Below are 16,678 nucleotides of genomic sequence, written 5' to 3'. Positions count from 1 at the left end.
TCAGCCATTTGCAGCAGCGTGGATGGACACAGAGACCATGATTCTAAGTGAAGTAAGCCAGATAGAGAAGACAAATATCATATGATGTCACTTATACGTGGAATCCAAAAAAAAATGATACAAATGAATTTATTTACATAACAGAAATGGACTCAGAGACATAGAAAACTGATTTATAGTTACTAAAGTGGAAAGGTGGGGAGGGATACATTAGGATTTTGGGATTAACAGAGACACACTACTATAAATAAAATAGATAAACAAGGACCTGCTGTATATAGCACAGAGAGCTATATTCAGTGTCTTGTAATAACCTATAATGGAAAAGAATCTGAAAAAGAACATATATATATATATATATATAAATATATATATATATGCTGAATCAGTTTTCTAATACCTGAACTACTGTAAATCAACTATACTTAAATTTAAAAAAATTTAAAAAAAAAGAGTGAGACAGTCTTCTCCCCAAATAGAGGAAGTACAAAGTCCTACCGGTGATGGTATCCTTTTCTGGGCTAGGTTAATTACTTTCCTGTTCAGTCTCCTTCTGTCTGAATATTCTTTCAGCTGAAACTAAATTGCAAAGTTAACTTCCAACAAAACTGTATTGAAAGTCGTAAGGAAGGTGAGGAAATAGAAGAAGAGCTGGGTCCAAATATGTTCATACCTAACAGGCAGGTGGAGATAGTTGTTACTGTGAGTAGTTGTTACTGTCCTTGTTTCTTTTTTTTGTCCTTGTTTCTGTAACAGTCAGAAGGGGTTTCCTTTGCCTTCAGCAGCATCTCAGCTGGTTGAGGTTTATTTAGTGGGATGACTTATACCTGCATTCCTGAAGGGCACAAACTCTCAAGTGTCCTCCTATCAATCTATCTATATCTATTATCTATCTATCTATCTATCTATCTATCTATCTATCTATCTATCTATCTATCTATCTATCTATCTTATCTCTCTCTCTCTCTATCATCTACCTATCTCTATCATCTGTCTGTCTGTCCACCTGTCTATCTGTCTGTCTTTGGTGACTACAACTTTCCATGCACTTTGCTGCTGCTGATAGAAACGCTAACATGCTCATGCCCTGGGGAGAGCCCTCTGGGTCCTCAGCATAGTTTTTCCTGCCCTCAACCCTAGTGTGCAGAATGACTCACCTTCTTCTTGGTGTTAGGGCTCCATCACCCCAGTTGGTCAGGTGGGTTCACTTGTCAGCATTCTGATTGGGTGGTATCAGGAGGCCCAGATTTAAGTGGCAGGCTCATCTTCCACATCAAAGAGCCATTGACGTTCTCCCTGGGGGGCCCATTCCTCCCCCATCCCCACCCCCGCTGGAGAATCCACTTTCCAAGTGTCAGAGCTCAGAGATGTGGGCAGAATTAGAACTGATGTGAGGCGTTGTCAGAGGGCCTCCCCCAGCTCCACCCTTTGGTTGCCGGCCACCTGTGTCAGGCTGTCAGGAGACACATTTGTCTCTCATACTGTGTCCATCTGATATTGACAGCCTTCTCTGCACTGGACGGGCCTGGGAGACATGTGTCCACCAAGGATACAGATATGATCTCTGTCCTTTGTGAGTCCCTCCTGGGTCTCTTCTCCAGATCTCCTTGTCATTAAGCTCCCAGTCCTTTTCTTCCCAAGCCCTTGACCATCCAGCCAAACCAGTAGCAACTGCTTGAGAATCAGTGTAGGTCTATGCAATGAAAGACTGTTTAGTCATCTTTTGAAAAATGAAATACTGATACATGCTTCAATATGGATGAATCTTGCCAACAGTATGCAACGTGAGACAAGTCAGTTACCAAAGACCATTGTATGATTCCAATGATATAAAATGTCCAGGATAGGGAAACCTAGGGAGACAGAAAGTAGATCAGTGCCTGCCTAGGGCTGGTTTTGTGAGAGGTGGACCTTAAAGAAGGCTGAGCACCAAAGAATTGATACTTTCAAATTGTGATGCTGGAGAAGACTCTTGAGAGTCCCCTGGACTACAAGGAGATCAAACCAGTCAATTCGAAAGGAAGTCAAGCCTGAATATTCATTGGAAGGACTGATGCTGAAGCTGGAGTTTCAATGCTTTGGGCACCTGATGTGAAGAGCTGACTCATGGGAAAAGACCCTGATGCTGGGAAAGATTGAGGGCGGAAGAAGAAGAGGATGAGATGATTAGGCAGCATCACCGATTCAATGAACATGAATCTGACTGAGCTCTGGGACATAGGGAAGGACAGGGAAGCTGGGAGTGCTGCAGTCCACGGGGTCACAGACCCGGACACAACTTAGCAACTGAACAACAACAGATGCTGAGGCAGAGGTCGGGAGAGAATGCAGGGTAATAGCTAATAGGTTCAAGGTTGCTTTCTCTTTGTTTTGAGGTGGGGTTGGGGTTTGCTGGTTCTCTGTTGAGGTGTGTGGGCCTAATTGCCCTGCAGCATATGGACTCTTAGTTCCCTGACCAGGGAGTGTACCTGCGTCCCTGGCACTGACAAGTGGATTCCTAACCTTTGGAAAGAAAAAGTGAAAGTGAAAGTGAAGTTGCTCAGTTGTGTCCGACTCTTTGCGACCCCATGGACTGAGGCCACGAGGCTCCTCCATCCATGGAATTTTCTAGGCAAGAGTACTGGAGAGGGTTGCCATTTCTTTCTCCAAAGGATCTTCCCCACCCAGGGATCAAACCCGAGTCTCCCACATTGCAAGCAGATGCTTTTACCATCTGAGCCACGAGGGAAGCTCCTAAACAGTGGGCCACCAGGAAAGTCACTGGGGTTGTTTTTAATGAGGCTAAAATGTTCTAAGGGGCTTCCCTGGTGGCTCAGATGGTAAAGAATTTGCCTGTAATGCAGGAGACCCGTGTTTGGTCCCTGGGTCAGGAAGATCCTCTGGAGAAGGAAATGGGGACCCACTCCAGTACTCTTGCCTGGGAAATCCCATGGACAGAGGAGCCTGGTGGGCTACGGTCCATGGAGTCGCAAAGAGTTGGACACGACTCAGTGACCAACATTTTCCTTTCACCCGACATGTATCATCATCAGAATGGGGGCGTGAACTGGGGCGTGTTCACACAGAGGACTACTCACCACAGTGAAGAGGAGTGAACTCCAGTACCTACAGAAACAGGGCTGGGCCACAGAGCCAAAGCGAACGAGCCGCTTGTCAAGTTCTGACCCTTGACCTGGCCCTGGTTACGTAGGTCCTGACTCGACAGCTTTGCAGTAAGCTGTCCCTTCGTGTTTGATGCATAATCCTGTGGGTCAGATTTCACAAAAACGATTTTGAAAAAGTGAATTACAGGTCATGAAAAACTGATACCTACTAGTCCCAGGCGTCATGTTGTTTCACTATAAATATGTCCTTTTTTTAAAAAAAAAAAATTCTGTAGCTGCACTGTGTGCTTCACAGGGGTCTAGATCCTTGACCAGGGATCAAACCCATGCCCATAGCAATGAAAACGCCAAGTCCTAACCACTGGACCGTCGCCAGGGAATTCCCTGTTGGTGTTTTTATACAGAATCACAGTAACGGGGTCACATGCTGGCGTAACAATTCTTCACCAGTATCTAATATCTGGTCAGTGTTCATGTTTGCGGATTGTCTGATAAATGTCATTTTATGTTTAATTTGCTGGAGAGATGATCCGAGTATTTGGTTCCGTGTCTCTTACACCGCTCTCCATTCTGCGCCCGCGGCTTTCTCCCCAGCCATCTAGCTGTTGAAGACACAGATCGTGTTTCTGCAGCCCGTCTGCACCCTGGATCTGGCTGGATTCCGTCCTGCTGGCGCCACTCACGTGTCCTGCTTTCCTCTCTGTGTTCTGGAAACTGGCAGGTGGCGCTCAGCCTTGGTCAGACGAAGGTCCGACTTGTCAGCGAGGCTGCTTCACGAGTGGTGCTGTGAACGTCCCAGCACATCACGAGACAGGAAGCACCAGTCAGTCCTAGCACTGACCGCTGACCTTGGCTATGGGCAGCCTGACCTACCTACTCATTACGGAAATCCCCGCCTGTCTTTCACAGGATAACTTTACCTGCCCAAAATGATCATAGCCGAGCTCCATTACTCACTAAGGATTGCGAATCAGGGCTCATCCAATTCTAATTTTCTTTCTGCCTGTTTTCTGGAATCCTCCTGAAGGAAGAACTTTCTTCATCGACTCTTTCTGAGCTTTTATTTAGTTGCTTTTGGCCGTGCGGGGTCTGCGCCGCTCTGCAGGCTTCTCTTTAGCTGCCGCAAGCAGAAGCTGCCCTCTGGGGTGGTGCTCTGGCTTCTCGCTGCGGTGGCATCTCTTGCTTGCGGAGCACAGCCTCTGGGGCACACGGGCTTCAGTTGTGGTTCCCAGGCTCTTGAGCACAGGCTCAAATAGCTGTGATGCAAGGGCGTAGCTGCTCCGGGGCATGTGGGATCTTGCGGACCAGGGGCCGGATCTGTGTCTCCTGCACTGGCAGGCAGATTCTTTACCACTGAGCCACCAGGGAAGCCCCCTTCCTCAGCTCCCGGGTTAGCCCGAAACACAGCTCATATAGGAAAGGCAGGATCAGTGCTGCATCCTTTCTGTTTATTTTTCAGTTTTTGGAATAATGAACTGGTGCTCTGCCAACTTCCAAAGAGATTTTTTTAAAGTCAGGGATTTTTAAAAACATTATTGCTAGGACCTCCTGAATTTGAATGTATTTGATGTCTTTCGGTGAATGGCCTTCATTATGTATTTGACTCTCGCCTGGACAGCAGGAAACCAAATTGCTGGCAGGGCCACCGACCCCACCCCAACCCAACCCCGTCCAGATGCTGTGGGGAGAGACCTCTCTCCGAGCTTCTGATGACTGCCGCCAAGGCTTGGCCTCCTCTGGCAGAGAGACCCCATTGCTGCCTTGGTCTTCCCCTGGCCTCTCCACGCCTCCCTGTCTCTCCTGCATGCCTCTAATAAGGACATTTGTCACTGGATTTAGATAATCCGGGATAATCTCATCTCAAGATAGCTAATTACATCTGCAAAGACCCCCTTTTCCAAATAAGGTCACAGTTCACAGACTTCAGGAGTTTGATGTGACAGCTCTTTCTGGGGCCCACCGTTCAACCTGCTCTAAATCCTAACTTGGAAACTGGCGCAGGGAAGATGGAGGGAAACTGGGATTGGTATTTGGCCAGGCTGTGGCTCAAAGTGATGAAAATCCAGCTTTCTTAGCAGATGGGACAAAAAGGGCCATGTGTGTGCTATGCTGAGTCGCTTCAGTCATGTCTGACTCTGCGAACCCGCCAGGCTCCTCTGTCCATGGGATTCTCCAGGCAAGAATACTGGAGTGGGTTGCTGTGCCCTCCTCCAGGGGATCTTCCTGACCCAGGGATCGAACCTGAATCTCTTACATGTCCTGTATTGAAAGGCAGGTTCTTTACCAGTAGAGCCACTTGAGACGCCCAATAGGGGCCATCAGTTCAGTTCAGTCGCTCAGTCGTTTCTGACTCTTTGTGACCCCATGAACTACAGCATGCCAGGCCTCCCTGTCCATCACCAAGTCCCGGAGTTTACTCAAACTCATGTCCATTGAGTCAGTGATGCCATCCAGCCATCTCATCCTCTGTCATCCCCTTCTCCTCCCGCCTTCAATCTTTCCCAGCATCAGGGTTTTTTCAAATGAGTCAGTTCTTTGCATCAGGTGGCCAAAGTATTGGAGTTTCGGCTTCAAAATCAGTCCTTCCAGTGAACACCCAGGACTGATTTCCTTTAGGATGGACTGGTTGGATCTCCTTGCAGTCCAGGAACTCTCAAGAGTCTTCTCCAACACCACAGTTCAAAAGCATCAGTTCTTCGGTGCTCACCTTTCTTCACAGTCCAACTCTCACATCCATATATGACCACTGGAAAAACCATAGCCCTGATTAGACGGACCTTTGTTGGCAAAGTAACGTCTCTGCTTTTTAATATGCTGTCTAGGTTGATCATAACTTTTCTCCCGAGGAGTAAGCATCTTTTAATTTCATGGCTGCAATCACCATCTGCAGTGATTTTGGAGTCCAAGAAAATAAAGTCTGCCACTGTTTCCACTGTTTCCCCATCTATTTGCCATGAAGTGATGGGACTGGATGCTATGATCTTAGTTTTCTGAATGTTGACCTTTAAGCCAACTTTTTCACCCTCCTCTTTCACTTTCATCAAGAGGCTCTTTAGTTCTTCTTCACTTTCTGCCATCAGAGTGGTGTCATCTGCATATCTGAAGTTATTGATATTTCTCCCGGCAATCCTGATTCCAGCTTGTGCTTCATCCAGCCCAGCATTTCTCATGATGTACTCTGCATATAAGTTAAATAAGCAGGGTGACAATATACAGCCTTGACGTACTCCTTTTCCTATTTGGAACCAGTCTGTTGTTCCATGTCCAGTTCTAACTGTTGCTTCCTGACCTTCCTTCTCAGGAGGCAGGTCAGGCGGTCTGGTAATCCCCTCTCTTTCAGAATTTTCCACAGTTTGTGGTGATCCACACAGTCAAATCTTTGGCATAGTCAATAAGGCAGAAATAGATGTTTTTCTGGAACTCTCTTGCTTTTTCAATGATCCAGCGGATGTTGGCAATTTGATCTCTGCTTCCTCTGCTTTTTTCTAAATCCAGCTTGAACATCTGGACGTTCATGGTTCAAGTATTGTTGAAGCCTGGCTTGGAGAATTTTGAGCATTACTTTACTAGTGTGTGAGATGAGTGCAGTTGTGCGGTAGTTTGAGCATTCTTTGGCGTTGCCTTTCTTGGGGATTGGAATAGGGGCCGTACAGCTCAGGAAACCGTCTCCTGCACATCCCTGAGTGAGAGGCCCGGGGCAGGCTCTGGCAGACAGCAGTAGTGCCCAAAGAGGAAGTGCGTGGCTGCCGTGTGGGGCACTTTTTAAACGGCTCTGCAAAAAAGAGAATGAAAAGCTAAGATTCCTCTGTTTTAGTCACAGACACAGACTGATATTCAAAGATGCCGTCAGCCAGAAGCAGAGGAGTGATGTCTCAGAAGGCAGAGGTCTCGGGTGGTCTTTAGGCAGGGGAGGGCTAGCCTTTAAGGGGAGTGTGGCCACTTCTGCTGGCCAGAGGCTCCAGCGGGAGTGTGGGCGGATGGGTTCCCGGCACGTTGACCTGGGTGTCCCTCAATGCCCTCTACGGTCTCGTGCGGCCCCTGGTTCTCCGTCAGGGCCCTGATCTTGACGCAGGAAACATGCTAACTGCAGCCTCCCGGGACCGTCACGCCTCTTCCTGCCCTGCAGCTCCAGGGCACGCGGTCTCCTTTTACGACGTCCTTGTACGGCTGCTCCTGCTCACACCCCTGCCCCCAGTGGCAATGAGCCCCCAGCCGCTCGCAGACTTTCGCAGATGCTTTTCCAGCGGATGTTTCCGTGCCTGCCCTAGTTGCTCTCCCCTTGGTGACTCAGACAGTGAAGAATCGCCTGCAGTGCAGGAGATGCAGGAGACCCCAGTTCGATCCCTGGGTCAGGGAGATCCCCGGGAGGAGGACATGGTGACCCACTCCAGTATTCTTGCCTGGAGAATCCCATGGACAGGGAAGCTTGGCAGGCTACCGTCTATAAGGTTGCAAAGAGTTGGACATGACCAAGCCACTAACACACACCATTCAAACGCTTGAGATACCGCACCCACTGCCAGCACCTTCCATTCTGAGGGCATCCGCCCTGGTTCACCACCCGGGAGAGTTCTAGCAATCCCAGCCCCGCGCCGGGCACCCTTCTCATCCCACTTTCTGCCGGCAGTGGGGCTCTTGCTATCGGCAGGTGGAGGCCAGCCGGTGCATAGTAGCTGCTTGGTCCTGCTTCCTGGCCTCCAGTGATGGGAGTGGGGCTGGGGAAACAACAGGATCGGTGTTGTCTGGAAGGAGAGGCAGGTGGGGCGGCTAGGAAGCTATTAGGCTGTTCCTCAGTCCGGCTTCGGCCCCTCCCCGGCCAGGCCAGCGGAAGGAACAGGGCACGCAGCCTGGCCGGGCATCGGCACAGACCTGTCCTGTCGGCAGCCACAGAGAAAATCCAGGGTGTGTCTGCTGGAAGCCCAGGTGCGCGGGGCTCCTGATGTCACAGGCCAAGGCGGGATGGAGCTTGAGAACTGTGACCCGCCTCTGGACCCTGGGGGGTGGCGGAGAGGAGGCCTGGGGCCTAAGGCAGGGCAGATGGTGGGCGCCCCGAAGTGCCATAAGCGGGCGCCTGCCGAGGCTCAGCTTAAAGTGTGAGGGGAGGAGATGCCAGCGTCTGCCCTGGTGGACGCACCGGCGCCGAAGGACAGACCCCCGTCCAGGTGGCCGTGGCTGAGGGCATGAGCAGGGCCACACACACAGCGGCGGGTCCCGGAGGACCAGGTCCCACAGAGGAGTCGAAGTCTGAATTGTGTTTAATTGTAAGTAGGACTTCCCTGTGGCTCAGATGTTAAAGAATCTGCCTGCAATTCAGGAGACCTGGGCTCCATCCCTAGGTCAGGAAGATCCCCTGGAGGAAGGCATGGCAACCCACTCTAGTATTCTTGTCTGGGAAATCTCTGGAGAGAGGAGCCTGGCGGGCTCTAGTCCATGGGGTCACACAGAGTCAGACCTGAGTTAGCGACTAACACTTTCACCTTTCTCAGTTGTAATGAACTTAAACTCGCATACTCAATTCCGTTTAGGGCAAACTTTTATGTATGTTCGAAACAACTTGGGGTACATGAATCTATTGTTCAACGATACGTTTTCTGAACTTTAATAAATGCAGATCAAGCATTTCTGATGACAATTTAGTGTTCCTGCTTCTGAAAAGTGCTGGGAGTATAAGATACACACTGGATTTTGAAGACTTTAACATGAAAAGAAAAATGTAAAATATATCATTAATAAGTTTTGAGGTTGATTACATGTTGAAATGATAATGTTTCAGATGGATGAAAATAAAATGAATTATTGAAATGGACTCCACCTACAAGGAGTTATCATTCAACCATAAAAAATAATATAGTCGTTATACAGGCTGCTTCCCAGGTGGCTCAGCAGTAAAGAATCGTCCTACAATGCAGGAGATGTGGGTTCGATCCCTGGGTCGGGAAGATCCCCTGGAGAAGGGAATGGCAACCTACTCCAGTATTCTTGTCTGGGAAATGCCATGGACAGAGGAGCCTGGCGGGCTACAGTTCAATTGGGTTGCAAAGAGTTGGACACGACTTAGCGACTAAACAACAAGTTATTCATAGACACTACAATGAGAACCAACCTTGGCACTATGCTGAGTGAAAGAAGGCCAGGTGTTACATGATTCCATCCAGATGAAATGTCCAGAAGAGGCAAATCCATGGGGACAGAAAGTCGGCTACCAGTTGCGAGGTCTGGAGTGGGCGGGGTGCTGGAGGGGCAGCTGAGGGGCATGGCTGTCTCTCTGGGGCGATGGGCACGTTCTAGGACTTGGAGCCTTCCCGCCGGGTCAGAAGCAGCGTCTAGCAAGCACTTCCCTTGGCTGTGCTGCCGTGTCGCCCCAGGAGGACTGTCTCCTGCCCAGGCCCCTGGTGGGACTGGACCAGGGCAGGACTGCCCCTGGTCTGCAGGGGCAGACCTACCCTGACCGGCCCTCCCTGACTGCGTTCTGAACACCACGGCCACCCCTCAGGTCCTGCAACACACAACCAGCCACCTGGGGCTTGGGGCTTCCCTCGGCAGGACTGGACTTCTGTGCTTCATCGAAATGGCCTGTTGGGGTCATGATGACAAGGGTCCTGCAGAAATCCAGGATCTGTCCCAAATCCCAACTTCTCAGCCTCATGTCTAAAATGAATTGAGTCCTGGAGGAACCCCCCACCACCTGCCTTAGAGACTTAAGCACCCTGCACTGGAGCCTGAGCCCGGCTCAGGAAGGGGTCCCCAGACAGGGAGTGTGACGTGCCCTGGAGGTGAGATGTCAGAGGTTGCAGTTGGAGTCACGACCCATGTACCACGGCCTTGTAAGTCAAAGCAGCAAGAGGTAAAATGCCTGTATTCTGCCTCTTCCAAAAGCCCGCAGCCAATGGCTCAGTGGGTGCAGTCTGACTCCACGGCGGGCCAGATGGTCTTTTTCTACACCTATGGTTTCCTGGGAAATTGTGACAGCTGAACTTGCATGATGTAGCTACAAATGGAATTTGCAAAATGTGTGTGTTCATGTGGTTTGGACATGAGAATAGTTCCTTCACCCAGTCATGTTGGGAAAAGTCAAAACATTCGCTTCCTCTCCCCTAAGAACAAGGCCGGGGCTCAGTAAATGCTTTCTGGGTGGAGGATGGGGGGGTGGAGGGGTGGGTGGCCTCCGATTGCAGGGGAGGGTGTTTGCAGGAGTAGCTGGACCCTGGCTGGAAAATAAGGGCCCTGCTGGTAAGAAGCCCCGAGACCTCGCAGCAGCCCTGGGATTTGGGGGGACCTGGGCTGAGGAACCCCCTGGCTCTCAGAGGACGCCTGTGTGGCAAGGAAGGGTCTGGGCTGCTTGCGTGGGCAGAGAAAGCTCCCCAGCCCTTCCACTCGGCCTGCACCACACCCAACACGTGGAGAGACCCCGAGGTCCCCATTCAGAGCGAAATCCCGGTGCCGCCCCAGCGATGAGCTCTCCTACTGATCAGGGGGCTCCGCGGGAACTCAGGAGGCCTCGTGGGGCGGTTGTGGGCTCAGGTCACGTCCCCCGGCAGGCACACACACACACATACACACACACACACACCCGGTGTTGCTTCCCCGGAGCCGTCACGCCATCAAGGGGAAGCAGAAGCCAAGGCCCCGCTGGAGGCGTCGCAGGCCAGACTCGGTGTCCAGATCAGGGCTCCGACCCTGCCGCTGCCCAAGGCCTGACCTCGGGCCGGCACCCTGACAGCAGATTGACAACAGCCTGGAGCTGGGCAGTCATTCCACGCGAGGCGGAAGCGGGGTGTCCTCTCTGGGGTCGCCTGGACCCCGCAGCCTCTGGGTTTCAGGAGCTCAGGGCTGGTGGCGGCCCTTCCATACCCTGCCCTCCTTCCGCTCAGACTCAGGCTGTGTCCGCCGCAGCCACCCTCCGGCCAGCCCTGCTGCCCCTGACTGTGCTTGCGCCCGTTTCTGCAGTGGCTTGTGCGTGCAAGCGTGTGCGAGCGTGTACATGCGAGTGTATGCATGTGTGTGCATGTGCGAGCGTGTGTGTGTGTGCCGGCCTTTTGAGGTTGTTGCGTTCCATGCTGAGTCAGGATCTGCGTGTTTTAGACACGCAGCATTTTCCCTTCTTCCGGCTCTCTGATCTATCCAAACCAGCGTGTTAACCACCAGCTTTTGGTTCCAGGAGTGGAGACCCTTCGCCACTTTGGGGTTCAGGAGCAGGTGCTGGGGAGGCCTGGCGTGTGGACCCGGCTCCCTGGCGCCTTGCGGGGTGACGCTGGGCAGCTGCCAGTGTGCTGGGTTTTCTGCATTTAATCACTCAGGACAATGACTACGCTCACTGTGAGGCTTAGCGGAGGCCAGGTGACCCAGACAAAGCCCTCGGGCCAGCCACGGAGAGCTCAAGAAATGGGAGCGGCTATTCCAGTCACAAATAGTTAGAATGATATGCAAAGTCAGTGCTAATCTCCTGGAGTGTAATGTTTCAGACTCACAGAAAGACGGTGAAATACACTGTGGGTCAATAGATTATACAGGCTCGTTTTTAAACCTTTGAATCCGTTTTACCCACTTGTGACTTCTATGAAAGAAGATATTGGATTTTAAAATTGTAGTTGCAGTGCTTTGCTGAGCTGTTGGTTTATTTATTTATTTATTTATTTATTTTTTTTAGCTCTGCGGCTTGCAGGATCTTAGTTCTCTGACCAGGGAATGAACCCCTGCCCTCAGCAGGGAAAGCTTGGAGTCGTAACCCCTGGATTGCCAGGGAATGCCCTACGTGGTGTCCCATTTAACAACTTGTTCGACCACCTACCACGGGCTGAGTCCAGTTTGCAGTGCTGGGAGGGAACTGGGGACAGGCCAGAGATGGCCCCTGTGACCACAGAGCTGACGATCTGAGGGGATGAGACGGAGCAACAGAAAAGTGCGGGGAAGAGAGGGTGCGAGCCATGCTTGTGGCCATCGGGGCAAGAGCCCCAGGCATGGGGGCGGCAGGTGCAAAGGCCCTGGGGTGAGGGCCCCGCTGGGTGTGGCTGCGGAGCTGCAGGAAGTGAGGTCATCTGGGGAGCAGCCACGCCACGTGGGACCTGTCTGGGAAGACATCTGATTTTCTCTGTGGTGAGGAGGAGCCTCCGATTGCCCCCCGTCTGGGCAGGAGCGTGACAAGGCCTCACGAGCCTTGACTGGGTCTCTGCTGAGGACAGACTGGAGGGGGCCAGGGCGCTGCAGGTGGAGGCCGAGCGGCCCAGAGTGGGGGCCTGTGACCCTCTGTCCCTACTTCAAGGTAGGTGACTCTCTGCCCTGTGGGCTTCATCCATGCCACTGGGCTGGGACTCCCAGCTTCCTGCCTCTCCTGGGGACCGTCCAGCGCTTATCACAGGCCTCTCTTGCTGAGGAAAAGTGCCGTCACGGTGGGCCACGTGTGCTCACTCACGCAGTGATGTCCGACTCTGTGTGACCCCACGGGCTGTAGCCCGCTGGGCTCCTCTGTCCACGGGGATTCTCCAGGCAAGAATACTGGAGTGGGTTGCCATGCCCTCCTGTAGGGGAACCTTCCCAGCCCAGGGATCGAACCCAGGTCTCCTGTATTACAGGCGGATTCTTTTCTATCTGAGCCACCTGGGAAGCCCCGAGTGCAACCTCCCAGGACGCCATCCACTGGCAGGTTGTGGGCTCCTCCCTGGGGCGCTGTCTGCACGGACGATGGGAATGGTGCCTCCTGGGTTGTGCCGCAGGCCGTCTCGGCAAGCAGCTGAGTGTGAGCAGGGGTGGATGCTGGCAGGACGTTCCGGAGCGGTGTCTCCTCTTCTTGAGCTGTCCTCTGACTCGACACAGCCCAGCCGCGCTCACGACGCACTGAGGGTTTGGAAGAGTTCCGTCAAGCTCCCTTCATTTATTAGTTCCCACCCAGCCTCCTCCAAACCCTGGGAGGTCCACGGGGCGTGTCAGTGTCCCCCGTACTCTCTTTCGGTCACTGGGAGTCAGGAAGGCGCTGGGGTTGGCTCAGTAACACACAGTGGGGAGACCCAGGTCTCCTGCCTTGGCTCCCCTCCAGGCTAAACCTGACCATGTGGGCACTGGGCAGCGCCTGGCCACGGGGCAGCCAGGCGGCCACAGTGCCCGCCGCTCCCACCAGGGGGCGGCAGACGACCACCCGTGCAGTTGGCCAGTGCGGGGCTGCCCCTGTCCCCAGCTGGGGCTCCTCCTCTGGGCTGGTTCCCTGTCCAGGCAGGAAGACAGGGAGTCATGAGAACCCCAAGGAGCACCCCATTCCACCCTCAGCACTGTGCAGAGCTCCCGGATAACTACTCCTGTCCCCTCCTCACCAGTGATTCCCGCAGGGAGGGGCTGTCCACCCTATGGGGGGGTCCTGCCCGGGGAGGGGGCCCCGCAGTGTCTCAGATGAGGGGCGGCTGGAGGTGCCGGTGCCGGCTCTGCCCCCACTTGGTGATTTCTCAGGGCGATGCCTGAGGAATCTGCCTGCTGCGAGGGGCAACCTTTTGTCTCGGGCAAGGCAGGCTGGATCCCACCCGTCTCAAGCCGGCTCCTTCCTGTCCAGGTTCATGAAGCTGCCACACCCGCTTCCTCCTGGAAGGAAGGACGCCCGGACAGCAACTTGGCCTGATGTTACTCCCGCCAGGGTCTGGGGCGGGGTCTGGGGTGTGTCCTGAGAGGCCAGCCCCTCCCTCACTTCTGTCCAGGGGCCAGAACCTGGCCAGGGTCCCTGTTCTTCCTCCTCAGGAAGGGGTTTGGGAAGGGGCCAGCCTGACTCTCTGCAGAGACCAGTGCCCAGAGTGGGGGGTGGTGGTGGCAGGGGGCCTCGGGGGACCCTCGCTGGGTCAGCAGCGGACTTTTGCCCTGCGCTGGCTCCTGCTCCAGGAATGCGAAAAAAAAGAGGCAATCTGGGTCACAAGGGAAGCTGCCGGGTGCTGCCCCAGGGCTCAACCCAAGTGTGTGGGGGGCTCAGGATTGGTCACCCCCACCCTCACCCCAAGACTGCGCCAGTCTTAGCGAGGGGATCACACTTGTTCAGGTTCACCCAGCTGAGAACCGGGGTCTCCTGACAGCTGAGCCAGGATCCGCATCATTTCACTGCCAGACTGGCTCCTTTCCTCCTAGAAGTCCGGCCACCTTCGCAGGAGGCCAGCTGCCGGGAACACAGCCCACCCACTCCCCCCAGAGGGCGTGGCCCAGGAAGGAGTTCAAGGCAGGGTCAGGGGACCCAGCGAGGAGGCGGTGCCACCCGGGGCCGGGTCTGGTCGGGTCCCCTTTCCTCCCTCCCACCTACTATGTCACAGATTCCATCTCCGACGCCAGGGTTTGCCCTCTGGGCAGCTGCCGGTGGAAGCCTTTGGGTTACAGAACAGGGGAATCCCGGCCTTTGTGCGCGATCGGGGGCTTTCCTGCGGGTCCCTGCCCAGGGCACAGGACAGGAAGGGGCTCTGGGCGAGTCTCCCGCCCGTGTGCCTCCCGCCTCGAGTTCTCCTCCGGGGGTCGCTGCGTGGACCGAGAGGGCTTCGGACGAGTCCGCCTAGTCTGTGTCCCCTCCAGGGTCTGTCCTGCCCGAAGGACCACGCAGAGGTCCCCAGCGCGACGAGGGCCACCTCCCGAACTCCTCCTGAAACGCAGGAGGGGCGCAGAGACCACGACCGGCCGTCACTCCACAGGCGAGGTCGCGCGCCCGGGGCGCAGAGGTTCCCCAAAGTCCTGGTGCCTCTCGGAGAAAGTCCGCGGGCTCGGGGCCGCGGCCGCGCCGCTGCCCCCGCCCTGCGATACTTCGGAGAGCTGCCGCGGGGCAGGAAGTGGGGGACGAGGGGGCGGCGCCAGGCGCGCGCGCTGGCCCCGCCCCTACCCCGCCCAGGGCCGCGCCCCCGAGCCCCCAGCACCCAGGAGCCGCCGAGCTGCAGAGTCGGATCGCCGGGCACCGCGCGCTGAACCCGAAGGCAGGGCGAACAAAGCGGCGGCGGCGAGGGCGGCCCAGGCCCCGGACGCGCTGAGCGAGCGACCCTCCGGGCCTTTGTCTCGGGCGGGGCAGAAGCTGCGGCGGCCGCGGGGCGCCCCGAGCGAAAAATGCGGCGCCGGGCGGCGCGGATCGAGGGGCGCTGCGGCGGTGGGCTGTGCGGTGCCCGGCCCGGGGCCTGGAGGGACTTGTGTGTGTGAAGGGGGACCCGGCCGGCTGCCCGGCGCCCGCCCAGCGACCGCACGTGGGCGAGGAGCCGAGGAGGCGGAGGAGGAGGAGGGGACGCGCGGCGGCGCGGCGGGGGCCCGGGGCCGCCCGCGCGAAGCCCCGCCCCGGCCGCCGAGCCCCGCGCGGGCGGGCGGGATGCCCCGCGGCCGCCGCACTTTGGCCGGAGCGCGGCCCTGAGCTGGCCGGCCCGGCGGGCGCGGGCGCCATGGAGCAGTGGCGGCAATGCGGCCGCTGGCTCATCGACTGCAGGGTCCTGCCGCCCAACCACCGCGTCGTCTGGCCCTCGGCCGTGGTCTTCGACCTGGCCCAGGCCCTGCGCGACGGCGTTCTGTTGTGCCAGCTGCTGCACAACCTCTCCCCCGGCTCCATCGACCTCAAGGACGTCAACTTCCGGCCGCAGATGTCCCAGGTGAGGGTCCGGGCGCGCCGGGAGGGGCCCCGGTTTGTGGCTGTTCGCACCGCTGGGCGGCCCCGGGGCCCCGATCCGAGCGGTAGCCTTGGGGACGTCGGCGGACGGCTGGACGGGGAGCCGAGAGGAGACGCGCCCCGGGCCTCGGAGCCGGCTGCTTCGAGGGGCGATCCCCGGAGGCACGAAGTTAGCCAAAGTCCCCCAAGCCCGGGGCGCACCTCTGCCGCCTCCGGGCACTGCCTGGGAGCGCCCGCCGCTGGGTCCGCGCCTGCCGGGAACGTGGGCACATCGAGCCCCGGCGGGGCACTCACCACCGCCGCCCTCCCTTCCCGGCCTTGGCGTCGGGACCCAGCGAGTTCCGGCCCCTGCGGACCCCAGAGATCCGGCCGCGCCGGTGGCCTCCTCAGGCATAGTGTCCCTTGGCTTTGCGCCTGGTGGCTGGACGCCCTGGAAGACGAACCGACAGGCATCGGGAGCGGGGCGCGGCGGGAGGGGCTGGTGGAGCCGGGAGCCCTAGCCGCCAGGGAGAGCCGGTGGGTGGGGGCGACCGCCCCCTCGCCGGCCCGGCCTCCTCCTGACCCCCGGGGGAGGGGGCAGGCAGCGCCGCGCCACAGGGTCATGCAACTCGGTGGGAACCCGGAGCCCCTCGTGGCTTCCCCAGGACCCTCAAGCATGGCCTTTGTCGTGGCGGAGGCGCATGTGGCTGCCGGGCAGGCAGGCAGGAAAATGTCTGCTTGGCCAGCAGGAGCTGCCTCTCTGGCTTCTAAGGAACTTGGTGAAGACTTAAGCAGAGGGCAGGCTGCTTCCTGCTCTCCTGGCCCCTCAGCCCCACCCCGCACCTCTGCGGGGCCATCCCGCAGCAGGCCAGCAGCAGAGCCCCTCTTCTGTGACCCTCAGCAAGCCCGGATGGACAAGGGCCCTTCACAGTGTGACATCCGAAGTGGGCTGGGGAGGAGGGATGGCGTGAGTCACTGCTTTTGCAGGCTGGACTGCATGGCCTCT

General features: G+C 56.0%; 1 protein-coding gene across 4 annotated transcripts in view; it reads left to right on the top strand.

Annotated features, from left to right (window-relative positions):
- Positions 1-15,332: 15,332 nt before the first annotated feature.
- Positions 15,333-16,678, top strand: part of VAV2 (vav guanine nucleotide exchange factor 2) — a 188,586-nt gene continuing 187,240 nt past the window's right edge. For all 4 annotated transcript variants that reach the window (XM_043470124.1, XM_043470123.1, XM_043470122.1 and 1 more), the window contains exon 1: positions 15,333-15,676. In XM_043470124.1, the coding sequence (XP_043326059.1) occupies positions 15,473-15,676 (204 nt within the window). In that variant the 5' untranslated portion in view covers positions 15,333-15,472. The remainder of the gene's footprint in view (positions 15,677-16,678) is intronic.

The sequence above is a fragment of the Cervus canadensis genome, chromosome 5, assembly GCF_019320065.1.
Source record: "Cervus canadensis isolate Bull #8, Minnesota chromosome 5, ASM1932006v1, whole genome shotgun sequence".
NCBI classification, from domain to species: domain Eukaryota; kingdom Metazoa; phylum Chordata; class Mammalia; order Artiodactyla; family Cervidae; genus Cervus; species Cervus canadensis.
The sequence above is the reverse complement of the archived record's forward strand: the minus strand, read 5'-3'. Positions and strand labels throughout refer to the sequence as shown.